General features: G+C 35.4%; 1 protein-coding gene across 7 annotated transcripts in view; it reads right to left on the bottom strand.

The window, feature by feature from the left end:
- Window positions 1-15,261, bottom strand: part of mctp1a (multiple C2 domains, transmembrane 1a) — a 209,647-nt gene that overhangs the window by 11,870 nt on the left and 182,516 nt on the right. For all 7 annotated transcript variants that reach the window (XM_051110080.1, XM_051110082.1, XM_051110079.1 and 4 more), the window contains 3 exons: window positions 11,855-11,964; window positions 9,655-9,764; window positions 9,141-9,238 (listed from right to left, as the gene is read on the bottom strand). In XM_051110080.1, coding sequence (XP_050966037.1) covers window positions 9,141-9,238; window positions 9,655-9,764; window positions 11,855-11,964 — 318 coding nt within the window. The remainder of the gene's footprint in view (window positions 1-9,140; window positions 9,239-9,654; window positions 9,765-11,854; window positions 11,965-15,261) is intronic.

The following is a 15,261-nucleotide window of genomic DNA, read 5'->3' as shown; positions in this document are numbered from 1 at the left end:
GGTGCAACAAGCACTGCAGCTTTAATGACACAGAGCTGTCCCACCCAAGATAACACAGCGCACTAGTTAGAGTCAAAGCGGCACGCGGAGAAAAGTAAAAAAAAAAAAGGGAACAATACAAAGAGAAGAACTTTAGTAGCTGGAATAAGGGGGGGGGGTGGGGTTAAAAGTGACTACGGTGAGATAGCAATTTGGAGCAAGTGCCGAGCACAAAGAGAACATCCGCGGAGACGATGGGTAAAGACCTTGCGCTGCTCAAAGGCTGCTCCACCCTCGCTCCGCTCCCCCATGTTGACAGTTGCACTACAAAACACACTTTGAAGTGCGCTCTCGCGGAGGGGGCGCCGAACGCGCGAGCGCCTCGTTTAGCGGTGTCAGACGCCGTCCCGGGACCTGCCGCAGCCGAGTACGCCGTGTCGTCCCGCTGCTAAGCGTGGATCGGGGTTTGAAGCCACATGGGCGGCAGGCAAATATAAATAAGTAAATGAAAGCTGAACATTTTTAATGATACTATGCTATGCTGTTTATAGAGGAGCGGAGAAATCTTGCCTGCTTCATCTCCAGTGACACCTAACCTTGCATTAGGGGCATTAAATGCTCCTGTAGAAGAAAAAAAGGCCTCACAGACGCCCACAGACAAGCTCACATCCATTGTCGACACAAAAAGCAAGCGTTTGGAGGTGAACAGAGAGGGAAAAGGCACTGAGGAAAGTTTCTTCTAACTTTTTATTTTCCTGAGGTAACGTGCACGCTAATTGCTTGTTTAAACTCTAAATAGAAACCCCTGGTGCAGCAAAGACAGGCCTTCGATACGAACGACTGAGAAAAGATTCAGTACCTGGGCCGAACCAACGGGACATGCTCTCTCCTCAGACGCAAAAAAGTGATTAGGGCAGCTGTCGAAGAAATTTGCCAAAGGCTTAGCTCATGAATATTAATTAGGGGGTGCACAAATAATTGAACATGTTATTTAACTGTTTTGATGAATAAACAATGTATTGATCTAATATATATTCAGTGGTACTAGCAGGTCATGCTTTTCCTGGAAATTGAACACATGGCCTTAACACAAGAATTTATTTATTTATTTAATTATATTTTATTATTATTTTTTTTTTATTTTGGTAAAATTTAAACAATATAGTACTATGGCAACATTATGATTTTTAAATAAATTTTAATAAAGTATCTTATGGTTTACCAAGGCTGCATTTATTTGATCAAAAATACACTAAAAACAAAAATGGTGAAATATCTTGATACGCTCTACCATTAGAGCCACAAGAATTTTAATTAATTAATTTATTTATTTATGTACAATTTAAACAGTATAGTACTTTTCAAAAGTTTGGAAACATTATGATTTTTAAATAATTTTAATAAAATATCTTATCTTATTTATTTGATCAAAAATACGCTAAAAACAATAATACCGGAATATTATTATGATCTCAAATAACTATTTTTATTTGAATACATTTAAAAATGTTAATTATTTTTTTACATTATGAATTTTAAATAATTTGAATAAAGTATCTTATGGTCACCAAGGCTGCATTTATTTGATCAAAAATACACTAAAAACAAAAATACCGAAATATTATTATGATCTGAAACAACTATTTTTATTTGAATACATTTAAAAATGTTAATTATTTTTTTTACATTATGAATTTTAAATCATTTTAATAAAGTATTTTATGGTCACCAAGCCTGCATTTATTTGATCAAAAATACACTAAAAACAAAAATACCAAAAAATTATTATGATCTGAAATAGCTATTTTTATTTAAATATATTTTAAAATGTTTTGTTTTTTTTTTTTTTTTTTACAGTAGCCATTTCTCCAGTCTTCAGTGTCACATGATCCTTCAGAAATCATTCTAATATGCTGATTTGTTGCTCAAATATTATTAACAATGATGGTTTGTACTATTACCGATGTTAAAAACAGTTTGTGATGGTTAATATTTTGTGGAAACATTTCTTCAAGATTATTTGATGAATAGAAAGCTCAAAAGAACAGCATTTATTTGAAATGGAATGCTTTGTAATATTTTTACTGTCACTTTGATAACTTTAATACATATTTGCTGAATAAAAACATCCATTTCTATTAAACACACAAACACGCATTTACGTAAATGGTAGTATATCATGGTTTCTGCATAAATATTAAGCAGCACAACTGTTTTCAACATTGATAATAATAATAAATGTTTCTTGGGGAGTAAATTTAGCATATTACTGTTTAACTGTATGTGTTAGACTTCTTGCTAAAAAAACAATAAATAAAAATTAAATAAAATAAAATAAAATAAAATTAAGTTAAATTAAATCAATTCAAATAAAATAAAGCTGAAAATAATCATTTTGTCTTTTTGACTTTTAGTCAACTGAATAAAATATATATATACAAAATAATATATTGCACTTGTCAAAAAGTTTAGGAACATTATGATTTTTATTTACTTATTTATAATTAAAGGGATAGTTTATCCAAAAATGAAAATTCTGTCATTAATTACTGATCCTCATGTCATTCCAAACCCATAAGACTTTTGTCGTTTATATTTAACATTCTTTCATTTTTTTTAAACACTTTTTTAACATTCTCATTTTTTTACAATGGCACAAAAATTCCAATTTAAATTTTTGAAATCTGAGGGCTTTCTTACCCTGCACAGATTGCAACGCAACTGACACATTCAAGGCCTAAAGAGGTAAGGACATTAAAATAGTCCATGTGACATCAGTGGTTCAATCGATAAACGAAAAGATAAACGAAGGTCTAACTGATCTGGAAAGGCATGAGGGTGAGTAATGACAGAATGACAGAATTTTCATTTTCAGGTGAATGATCCCTTTAAAATTATATTAAAGAAATGTTTTCAACAAAATGAAAACATTTGCTTGACAATTCAGAACACGTTCTCTCTATTACATACATGCCTGCTGCAAGCTTCAAAAAGTGTTGGGGCCAAAATGAGCTATGGCAAAAAGTGGCCATAAATGACTGTGTCCTCAGAAAACAGACTAATTTTGCAATTGTTTGCCCTCTTTTCTTCTCTCCTCAAGTGTGTGCCCTTCGCAGGTGATGAATTGGCTAAGAGCTGAATCGTTTGTACGCTGCGACTGCATTTTAATCTCTGCATTTGCATAGGCCATAATGGAGCCCTTGGCGTGCTAATTGCTAGCGTCCCAGTTACGCACGCAGTTCCTCCATTGGCTAATGGCACCATAAAGCATGCGATAGGACACGTCTTAGACACCTGGTGGAGAATGTTAAGTTGGTAATGCCGGTTGGCCTCATTTAAGAGACAAAGTATTGCATTATATCAGAATGTGCTTTATTCAAAGCAGCGAGGCAGGCACGCAGCAGGTAAAGATATTCTCTGAGGAATCTATAGGCAGATACATGAAAAGAACATAGAGCGTGTAAACTGGGAGAGTAATTCAAAGTGAATATGCACCTCGCAGCAGGTTTGATATATCACAGGTCTCCTGCAGTGCACTTAAAAGGCCATGGGCTCTCTGCACAGAGGTGGTACCGTATGTGTTTACAAACACACCTTAGAATAACCACAGCACTAGTGTACATTTAACCTGGCTGCTCTTCACTACACCTTCAACTTGGGCAATTAATAAAGTCATTAACTGAATGTATCCATTTTAAGGGCATTTTACAAAAGGAGACAAGGACAGCAGTGCCTTCCCAAAAAATCCGGAGGAGAAAGTAATCAGCAGTTCAAAAATAAAACTACTATTAAAAATAGCATGCAAACCAGTAATTTTATAAAGTGTCCAAGAGTGACACCAGTAGATACAGTTTCAAAATGTGTTTTAAAGTATGGTGTGGATGTGAGAGTAAATGGTGAAATAGAAGTGCAAAATAAAATAAAATAAAATAAAAACTCTTCATGCAAACACTATTGTGGTATGGTGAGAATTTGTTAAATGAAAAAAATAAATAAATAAATAAAATAAAATAAAAGCTAAACTAAAATAAAATAATTCATGCCAACACTATTGTGGTATATTGTGAGAATTTGTTAACTAAAATAAAAAATAAATAAAATAAAACAAAAATACAAAAATAAAAAAATAAAACAAAATATAATAAAATAATTCATGCCAACAATATTGTGGTATGGTGAGAATTTGCTAACTAAAATAAAAAAAATAAATAAAATAAAATAATTAATTAATAAATGTATAAAATAAAATTAAATTAAATTAAATTAAATTAAAGCCTTTATGCCAACACTATTGTGGCATGGTGATAATTTGTTAACAAAACAAAACAAAACAAAACAAAATAAAACAAAACAAAATAAAAATAATAATAAAATAAAATAAAATAAAATAAAATAAAATAAAATAAAATTAAAGCCTTTATACCAACACTATTGTGGCATGGTGAGAATTTGTTAACAAAATAAAATAAAATAAAAGCCTTAATGCCAACAATATTGTGGTATGGTGAGAATTTGTTAACTAAAGTAATAAATAAATAAATAAATACATACATACATAAATAAAATAAAATAAAATAAAATAAAATAAAATAAAATAAAATAAAATAAAATAAAATAAAATAAAATAAAATAAAATAAAATAAACCCTTCATGCAAACACTGTTGTGGTATGGTGAGAATTTGTTAAATGATAAATAAAATAAAATTAAATTAAATATTACATTAAATTACAATAATAAAGTAAAATAATACTGTATTATTGAATTTATAATTACTGTATATTGAATTAATAATTACAATAAACTGTTATTAATATAAAAATAACAATAGACGAACAACTGCAAACTGTACAAATAAAAGATACTTAATTTTAGTGTTACTCTATTAGTGAAGCATGTAAAAAAGGTTTAAATGTATTAAATAACAATAATAAATAGTATGTTAATATGAACATACTAACATAATAGAATGAGTTCCATCTATCTTCCAAACCAGTTATTCCTTGTATAGTTGTGAGGATGCTGATGCTTTAAATAAAAGTTTGGTAAATGCTGCTCCATTAACACTGTAATTGTGTAAACATCATATGGACCTGGAACATGAATTTACATTAGGAACGAATAAAAAAGACGAGAGAAAGGGAATTTGCCGCCTCATTCCAGTCCACAACACTCCACTGATCTGTATCCACCGAAATGCATATGCATATGCAAGCAGCGCACTCAAAATAACACAAACGAGGTTAGTAAAGACATACACCCACAGAGCTGTGGGAGCTGCAAGTTCCCACTCAAAGACACTCTGTACTCACAGACTGCAGCATAGATGCCCTTTATATAAAAAAGTCATTAGAAGGCTCATCAGTTCATGTTGTTCTGAGGCACCTCCAAATGATCTGTAAAAGAGGCAGTGCTGGCCTCTCTCGGCCTTGCAGGGCTTTCATCACGGGATGGCGCGGGAGGTGTGGGTCACGTCAGAACCTCAAAAATAGCCCTCCATTTGTCATCTGCGCGGAACGTTCGGGCCCTTGGGCATGTGCGGATCACACCCCGACGCTTTGTTTGAGTCTCCAAAGTCCCACAGAGGCGCTGCCTCCACCCCGCCCGTCGTCTCTAACCCAGAAAACAGAGGTGAACGGACCTCCACGGGCAGTTGTGCGATGCAGAGCGGAACGTGCCGCGCATCACGCCCATGTTCAAGTACTTTTCTGGACTGTCCTAAATCAAAAGCCGTAACAGGCCACAGAAGGCCCACGGCGGCCTGCTCTTCTGAGCGTGAACCTCACCGTACATCATTAGCCGGGTCTCCTCCGGGCCTCCTACCTGCAGGGACCTTCTGGGCTCCAGGTGTTTGGGGTAAACGCACCTTAGCGACCTAGCCGCATCGGGCTAATTTAGAGCAGGCTACCTGCAGCTGCAGGGCCGATGTAAAGCCACGCAGGGGCTTGGGATTACGACTCTGTAGAGATCAAAGCCTGCCCGCCGCCCCGGGCTCATCAAAGGCGAGCGTGTCTGCGCTGATGTGGCAAGCGATTGGTCCTGGATCAGAGCCCCGTGTCACCCCCGCCGTCAGCACCGCAGGGTTTATCCCGACACAGAGGAAGCACGATAACAGGCCGGGCTTGTGTTTACGAGCTCGGGTTTTAATTGCGGTTAAACGCCAGCACCTCGCCGCTCTGACAGAACGCTGCTGATTACAAACGGGTCGGTGGGGCGGGCCGCGTAACTCAGATCTCACGGTTAATGTAGAAGCAGGCCGGGAGAGGATTAGTGCTTTACACTCATTACGCTCAATAACAAAGCATGACTCAGTACAACACAGCGAGAAGTCCATAAATCTACCGAGAGACACGTGCAGATTGAAGCCATTTACATTCAACTTAACTAACCAAAATTTATGATTCACATTCTTCATGAAGACTAACTAGGATCAGAACTTAATTGGGTATTTCTCTAACTGCAGATTCTTATGGCCCTGTAAACTGGTAAAATATAGTGGCAGTGCCTCCTCAAAACATTGGATGACAAAAAAAAAGTATAGTACAAAAATAAAACGATGGCAATATTACAAAATATAACATTAAAAAGTATATAAAACACTCGCTTTTCTAAACAAACATTGTCTAACCAGCAGGTAAAGTTACAGCGGGAGTCTGTGTCTCTCCTGCCTCCCCTGAGCCCACTGAGTTTTAACAGACCCCCTAAAGTGTGCGGTGACTTTAGTGGGGGTAATTGAGAATGACTGAGCAATGCCTCCATTGCGATATGATTGGATATGACTGGATATGTTCAGCTGTGATTGGTTCATGCGACAGACCCAGCCTCTTCTGTTTGCATGCATTCGCGAATCAGTCTGAATGAATAGTTAATGGAAAGACTAATTTAAAATAACTCGCACACTTAGATATAACCACTTTGTTCAAAATCAAAATAACACTTAAAATGGCATTAAAACAATCTGTGGGAGTTTTTAGTGAGTAATCAGTAGGGGTGTCCCTGACTAAGGATTTACATAGTCGAATCAGATTCGCAAAGTCTTACCTATAGTCGACTGATAGTCAAATTGTGTGTGTTTTCATTTCATTTCACACACTGCACACAGAAACAACATGCGACGCCGCAATACACGATAAAAGGTATCTTTTCCATGTTATTGGGAGTTTAAGTCTTAACAGTCATGACGGTGACACGCAACATTCTGTTTTTGAAATGGTTTCTATTTCAGCGACGCACCAGCTGAAAACAACAACATACAAGCTATGACAATTATAATCTGAGGTACTGATTATGTGCTTTATTCAATGTTAAAAGCGTCTAATGCGAGTTTGAATGTCGTATTGCGTGACAATAGGGACTTTAAGCAACAACTTCCAATGGAACGGCTACGATGACAGGAAGTAAACTGTTTCACCGCTGTAGCTGAGAACGTGAAAATCATTAAGCAACCATAAACAAGATGGTGCAACGCGGCATTCTATTAAAACTATAAACTATAAACTATTAAAAAAGAATATCTGAACATAAGTTCACAAATATAATATATTGTTTAAATTGTTACTGCATTGATTTATTATTTTGGAATAAATGTTAAATGCCTAAAAACACTAACTTGATGAGATTCATACTTAGCTTTAATAAACAGAATATTGATTACATTGTTAACGTAAAAATTAGGGCTGCTTTCTTTGTCTTCCACTCAAGAGATGAAGTCGGAGACACTGACTCGTCATTTCCGCAGCAGTGGATGCGCCTGTATGCATGTTTCATACGGATTACATAATCTGAGAATATTTGTTTTCTATTTTAATTTGTTCATTTGAAAGTAGACATTTCACTCTCTACAGATACATTTTTCATGTCTGTAAGGCCACTATACAGAGTTTTGAAGTGACGCGCTCCAGTTCACAGAGATGGCAGAAAGTGCATCCTGTATGCTTTTATTATTTTACAAAAGCACAATGTTTTGTTGTTATTCAAAACATTGTTCACACAAATAAACGTAGAGTCTTTACAGATTCAAAAGATGTATTACTTTTATCTGTATTTTAAGAGCAAGTGACCGCACCATCTGTCATGCAGTGGGCAAGTTACTGTTCAGCTTCCACACTCCACACAGACACTTGAATAGCGCACATTTTTCTAGGTTAACATTAGATTGAGCAGTCATGCAAAGTTGCTACTACATACATTTTTCAAATACATCTTTTCATATTTGAGGTTGATGAATCATAGGTGAGCGTGTGGATGTCCTGCCATTAATAATCTGACTGTCACAGACTGTGTGACTTAGCTACTTCCTATGGATTTTTTTTTCTGCGACTAAGCGACTAATAAAATTATTCGATTAACCATCGATTAATGGTTAGTCGACTATTAGGGGGGAGCCCTAAATATAAAATATCATTGTTTTTCTTCTTATTATTGGTTTTCTGACAGTGTAACCACGAAAAATGTGACTGTGACATTAATTTACATTTGATTAAGAAAAAAAAAAAAAAACTTTGAGGACTTTTGCCTACACAATAGCATATATTTCTGCAAACAATACAACTTTAAGCACCTGGTACTTAAAAAAAACTTTAGTTAAAGAAACACCCCATTACAAGGAGTGAAATCAATAAAACATTAATTAACATTCTATATCTCCAAAGAGGAAAGTGTCATTATAGGTATAAAAGTTTAGGTGAAGTTTGTGAGTTTAAAAAGTCAACATCTTGCGCTCTTTCTATGGTAATGAGTCACAAGGCTGTCTGTGATGACAAGAATAGAATTCCCTGATTCTGCATTTATGCATATTACCATGAGCAGGAAGCATAAATTAAAGCATAGAAAATGGAACGGGGAAACAGAAAACTCTGCACAAATACTTTCCCACACAGCAGAGTTCACTGTTATTATTTTATAATGTTTGCTAAGGCTATCATCACTATTAGTGTTGCTTATACTGTACTTAGAGTTGGGGACTAAAACAAACCAACAGAAATGTATGTATAACTCCTCCTGCTCAGTTTGGGCAACAGACATAAACGACCCCTCAAATTACAAAGTGACATCAGAAATGACATAATTTTGAAATTTGGCAAAATCCAAATACACGCAGGTGTCAGAGTTGTAAAACTGGAGTAATTGACAGTAAGGGTGAATGTTATAAGGAACACCTACCACTTGAACGTCTGAGGGCATTCTGGACAAGAAGTCCAACAGCTCGTTGTTGTCGATGCTGTATGGGTCTCGCAGTTTTTTGGTGAACTTGTTCACCCCTGAAAGTTGGAACAACAGTGGTGGATTAGACCTCACTCATAGAGTGCAGTTCAGGAGGGCTTTATAAGATCCTGTATGGATTCTGAACCCTCGTCTTTGTACTTTGGAGGATCAGCTGCTATGGAGCTGACAGGAGCTCTGCTCTCTGACCTTGCAGAGCTTCAGATCTAAACACTGTATGAAAGAGCACACGGGGCATCAGCTACTAGTGAGTTTGCCCTGAGCTCGGCAGTTTACCGTCCTCTCTGCTGTGCTGGTGGTGAATCCCTGGAGCATGCAAACCTAAACTGCCAATAAACTCTGTGAACTCCTTCAATATTCTATTTGAAATTCTAAAATACACATTACGTAACTTGCAACTGTCTTAGGTTATTTTGTCATTCATGACACATAAATGTAACAGATGACAGCTTACCCCAGGCCAGTACGATGTATCTGAGAGGAATGAAGTACACCACAAGAGTGGCTGCACACAGGGCAACTATGGCCAGCCAGCTGAGGAAAGGCACGGTCCAGTTGAAAGTACTGAGAACAGAGAAAAGGTTGAGAAAAAGATGTTATTTCCATCTACACAGGCTTGCAACATGTCTACACCGGAGAAGAGTAATAATACACAATAAAATCCAGGAAACCCCATTACAATCAGTGATCCTACTGGTCACACTTTATTCTAAAGTCCAATTCTCACTATTAACAAACCAGTAACTATGACTTTTGCCTCAATGAACTCCCAATGTAGACACAGTGTTTTACTTATTTAGTGGGGTTGGACAAAATTAAGGTAAATATTATGGTAAAGGAATATGAATAATCATTCAATGTCATGGTACACTGCCATTCTGGGTAAGATTTTTAATGGTTTTTTTTTCTTACGTTCATCAAGGCAGCATTTATTTGATCAAAAATCCAGAAAAAAACAGTAGTATTGTGAAATATTATTTCAATGTAATATAATGGTTTTCTATGTAAATATATTTTGAAATGGAATTTATTCCTGTGATGCAAAGCTGAATTTTCAGCATCATTACTCCAGTCTTCAGTGTCACATGATCCTTCAGAAATGACTCTAATATGCTGATTTATTATCAACGTTTAAATCAGTTGTGCTGGTTAATAATTTGTTGGAACCTGTGATACTTTTTTCAGGGTTCTTTAATAAATAACAAGTTAAAAAGAACAGTGTTTATTCAAAATAGAAATCTTTTGTAGCAATATAAACTACTATTTAAAAATTTGTGGTTGGTCAATTTTTAGTCTTTCTTTTTTTGAAAGAAATTAATACTTTTTATTCATCAAAGAATCCCGGAAAAAAAAAAAAAAATACAGGTTCCAAAAAATGTTAAGTAGCATACCTGTTTCCAACACTGATTATAAAAGTAATAAATCAGCATATTAGAATGATTTATGAAGGATCATGTGATACTGAAGACTAGAGTAATGGCTGATGAAAATTCAGCTTTGCATCACAGGAATAAATTATATTTTAAAATATATTGAAATTGAAAACCATTATTTTAAACTGTAATAATATTTCACAACATTACTGCTTTTTGATCAAGTAATTGAAGCCTTAATGAAAATAAGAGAATTCTTTAAAAAACATTGAAATAAATCCATCCAATACTTTTGAACCGCAGTGTCTATATCAAGGTGCAAGTACAATAAATACTAATTCATTCCTATGCTAAATTATTTGAAGGAGTGGGACTTTATGTAAGGAGTTAAAAATGGCATTATAGCTAATAATTTTAATTTCACTATAAAAATGTACACACAAAAATGTCATTATCTTAACCAGCACTTTAGTCAGGTTTTCAAAAAATAAATAAAAAATAATAATATTAAAATCTATCTAAACATTAAAATAAGATATATAAGATAATCAGACTTAAGAAGGTTACAGTATCCTGAATCATATTTGATCCCCACTGGAAAACCTTTTTTCTGTCTTTCAATGATGTTCTCATTGAGGTTTATGCTTAAGACAATAATAAACAAATAAACAAACAAACAAATAAATAAACAGATAAAAAGTTGTTAACAAGGTAAAACAAACTTTAAGATACACTACCATAATTTTTTTAATAAATTTTGAAAAAGGTTTAATACTTATTAAGGCTGGATTTATATGAACAAAGTACAATAATAGTTAACAGTAATATTGTGAAATATCATTACCATTTAAAATAACTATAACTGTCACATTGTTACATTAGTGCTGCTTAACTTTTTCATGGATATATTTTTGTAAGAATTTAAAAACATAAATATATTTTTTTAACATTAGATAATATTTTTTTATTGTCACTTTTAATCTATTCAATGTGTCCTTGTTGAGTTGAAGTAAATACTGCATAACAAATGTTACTTTTAATAGTACTGTACTTTCTCTCAAAGCAAGTTTTGCTTTTTACGTAAATTTGGTTAAGGATGTTTAGACATTCCACTGGAAAACAAGACAAAAACAGTGATCAAGAAATTTTTTTTTTTTTTTTTTGCAGTGTAAGCATGTGTGTGTTTTTGTTTGTTTAACAGGCTGAGTAAGATGTGACAGAGGTTGGCACGGCGGTGCCCACGTGTCTGCTCAGGCACAAGCAGCGAGAGCTGAGACTTACTTCTTTATCCTCTCACCATAGGAGGCCACTTCATCCAGAGCATTCTGCACACTGATACACACATCCTGAATGGCATACAGCTTATTCATGAAACCCTTTCTCTCTGAGTCCTGAAAGAATGAGAGGGAGAGAAAAAGACAGAGAGGGAGAGAGAGAGAGAGAGAGAGAGAGAGGTTGGGCAAATGCATTTCCACACAGCTGAAAGAGCATGAGGAGCATCAAAGGCTTGGTGAGCTTTCTCTCTCTTTCCAAGTTCTCCATGCTGCAATAAACATGTTTGAAATTAATCACGCTTTGTGTATCAATAAAGAGAAGAATATTTATTCTAATACTTTCTTCAGAGAGAACTAGCTATGTTGGGTAACCAGGTTTTACAATGGGTGACATCATTGCGGCCATCACCACCATCATTACTATGAGCACCAAAAAGCTTTTCTTTTCAACTTTTGATGGCCTTCAGCTTAAAAAACGGGCCACAAGAACCTCAAAAGTAGGCGTCGGTTTAATGTTTCCACAGTCAAAAGGCTCTGATTTTATTCTGACAATAAGAACAGTCATGCAACAGTTGGGCTGACACAGAATGTAGTGACTGAGTGTGGACACACAGACAAAGACTATTGTAGTGCATTGATGTGCTGAGACACACACACATGTACACTTCCACACTCACCTTAACCCTTAAAGCGACGGTACACACAAAAATAAAAATCCTGTCATTATTTGCTCATCCTCTTGCCATTCCAACCATGTTTTTTTTGATAGAGCAGCTTGGACATACTGAAAACACATAAGTCATAAATGTTTGGAATGGAGCAAACAATGGCAGAATTGTAATTTTGGGTGAACTATTCTAAAAAGACACTCTACATTTGTACAGTTCTCTTGTCTCAGTTCCATTTTCTTCTATCGGTCAACCATTTAAAGAGAAAACCAGAAATCCTGGCCTATTAGCAATGTGAAAAATCAGCTACGTCCAGATTTCCAAACCCTGACACAGGCTGTGCCCCTCCGGTGGGCCTACACAAATGGACTGGCAGCACTTAAGAAGAACGAAATGTCCTGGTGAAATGGTCCCAGCGAGAGGGCACTGCCATGCAGCAGTGAGCATCACTATGCCTTTGCCCCGGGTCTGCTTTATGGGAGCTCCAGGCCTCTGCTCAACCCTGCCCAGGTTTATCTGGAAGCACTTCAGTCGCCATCCTCAGGCCTTTCATGGAGATCAATTGAAATGTCACTGCAGTGGATCATGTCCACAATGAGCCGACCAGCTACTGAACCTCTGGATCAAAAACTGCTGTGCAAATCAAAGCAGGAATAGAGCAAGTTGGTGTCACTGCACATTGAAATCTTTATGAAGATCTTTTTATGCTTTACAAAGAAATGCAAGTGCATGAATGCTACACATTATTTGCATTTAAAGAGATATTATACATCAATTTTAAACACATCACGTTTTGGCTTTGAAAGACAAAGGTACTGCAAGCACCTAACAGTGAGGACTATTGTAGCCTGATTAACATATTTACATGCTGGATGAAGCTGAGCTTCAATCATATTATCAAGGTCTGTTAGTCTGGGTTATTATTTAGGGTTATTTTCATTAACCAAAACTAAATCCATTAAAAAAAAATCTGTAATTCTTCCGAATCTTAAAGGAGAAGTCCACTTCCAGAACAACAATTCACAAATTTACTCACCTCCTTGTCATCCAAGATGTTCATGTCTTTCTGTCTTCAGTCAGAAAACAATTATGTTTTTTGAGGAAAGCATTTCAGGATTTTTCTCCATATAATAGACTTCACTGGTGCCCCGATTTTGAACATCCAAAATGTAGTTTAAATGCAGCTTCAAAGGGCTCTTCCTCCCAGCCGAGGAAGAAGGGTCTTATCTAGCGAAATGATCGGTAATTTCTTTTGTAAAATATTTTTTTTATATACTTTTTAAGCACAAAAGCTTGTGTAGCACAGGCTCTGGGATGCGAGTTCATGATGCTTTATACTATTGAATCACATCGAAAGGTCACGCAAAACGTAGGCAGAACTACAGACCCAGTGTTTACAAAGTGAACGTGCAAAGACTACAAAAGTACAAGTAAGTTTGTAAATGCTGTTTACAAACAAAAAGGTACAAAAATGTCCTCCCCTCAAGTTGTAGGAAAAAAATAAGATTTTACTTAAAAATAAGTACTCAGTACATAGACGATGAACTTACAGGTGATTCGTAGTAGTGATGGGAAGTTCGGATCATTTTACAGACTCAGACCTTTAAGTCTCGTTCAGCAAAATGAACAAATCTTTTTTCGAGTCATATTGTTCATTTTATCAAAATATAATTAAAATGTTATGTGTTACTTCCCTAACACATCTACTGCTTACACAAACGTTGATCACACTACAAACAAGACAAAACTATAATGCTATAAGAAACAGAAAAGATTAATACATTGTTTACCTGGGTCTTTAGTCTATGATAAGCTCACCTCACCTCTTATCTGACAAGTTTTTGGGTTTGAGTCGTTCGTTCATCACGTGACAGCCCCATAAGCTCAACCAATGCAGTGTGAGCTGGAAAAAGAATTGATTAGTTCACCTGTTTCGAGTCTTCGGGTTTGAGTCGTTCGTTCATCACGTGACAGCCCCATAAGATGAACGAATGACTCGAAAAACCTGAAGACTCGAAACAGGTGAACTTATTCCAGTACAGAATCTAATAGGATGTTGCGCATGCACGACTGAATGAATCACTTCCCGAGATGACTCGTTCTTCCCGAGTCACATTGAAGATTCGTTTAAAATGAAAGAATTATTCAAGAACGACCCCTTTTGTGCTTAAAAAGTATACAAATTTTTATTTTTAGAAAAAAACGGCAGATCGTTTCGCTAGATAAGGCCCTTCTTCCTCGGCTGGGATCGTTTAGAGCCCTTTGAAGCTGCATTTAAACTACATTTTGTTCAAAATTGTAGCACCAATGAAGTCCATTATATGGAGAAAAATGCAGAAATGTTTTCTTCAAAAACTCTAATTTCTTTACGACTGAAGACAGAAAGACATGAACATCTTGGATGACAAGGGGGTGAGTAAATTATTTGTGAATTGTTGTTCTGGAACAATTTAACTAAAACTAAAAAAAATCATTACTTGCAATAAAAGTAATTCTTCCAAAGTCTTGAACTTATTTTATCTCTATTAATTATTACTAGATGCCACTCTAATTTTCAGTTGGTTTAAGCTGAAGTACAAAAATCACTAGAACTAAATAATCGACATAAAATGACAAAACACACTACTGAATTACTAAAACTTTAACTGGATTATTATTTAGGGTTATTTTCATTAACTAAAACTAAACCCACTTAAAAAAACATTACTTGCAATAAAATGAATTAAAGTAAATGAAAATATTTTTT

The sequence above is a fragment of the Labeo rohita genome, chromosome 5, assembly GCF_022985175.1.
Source record: "Labeo rohita strain BAU-BD-2019 chromosome 5, IGBB_LRoh.1.0, whole genome shotgun sequence".
Classification (NCBI taxonomy): Eukaryota; Metazoa; Chordata; class Actinopteri; order Cypriniformes; family Cyprinidae; genus Labeo; species Labeo rohita.
This window is presented reverse-complemented; position numbering and strand designations above follow the sequence as displayed.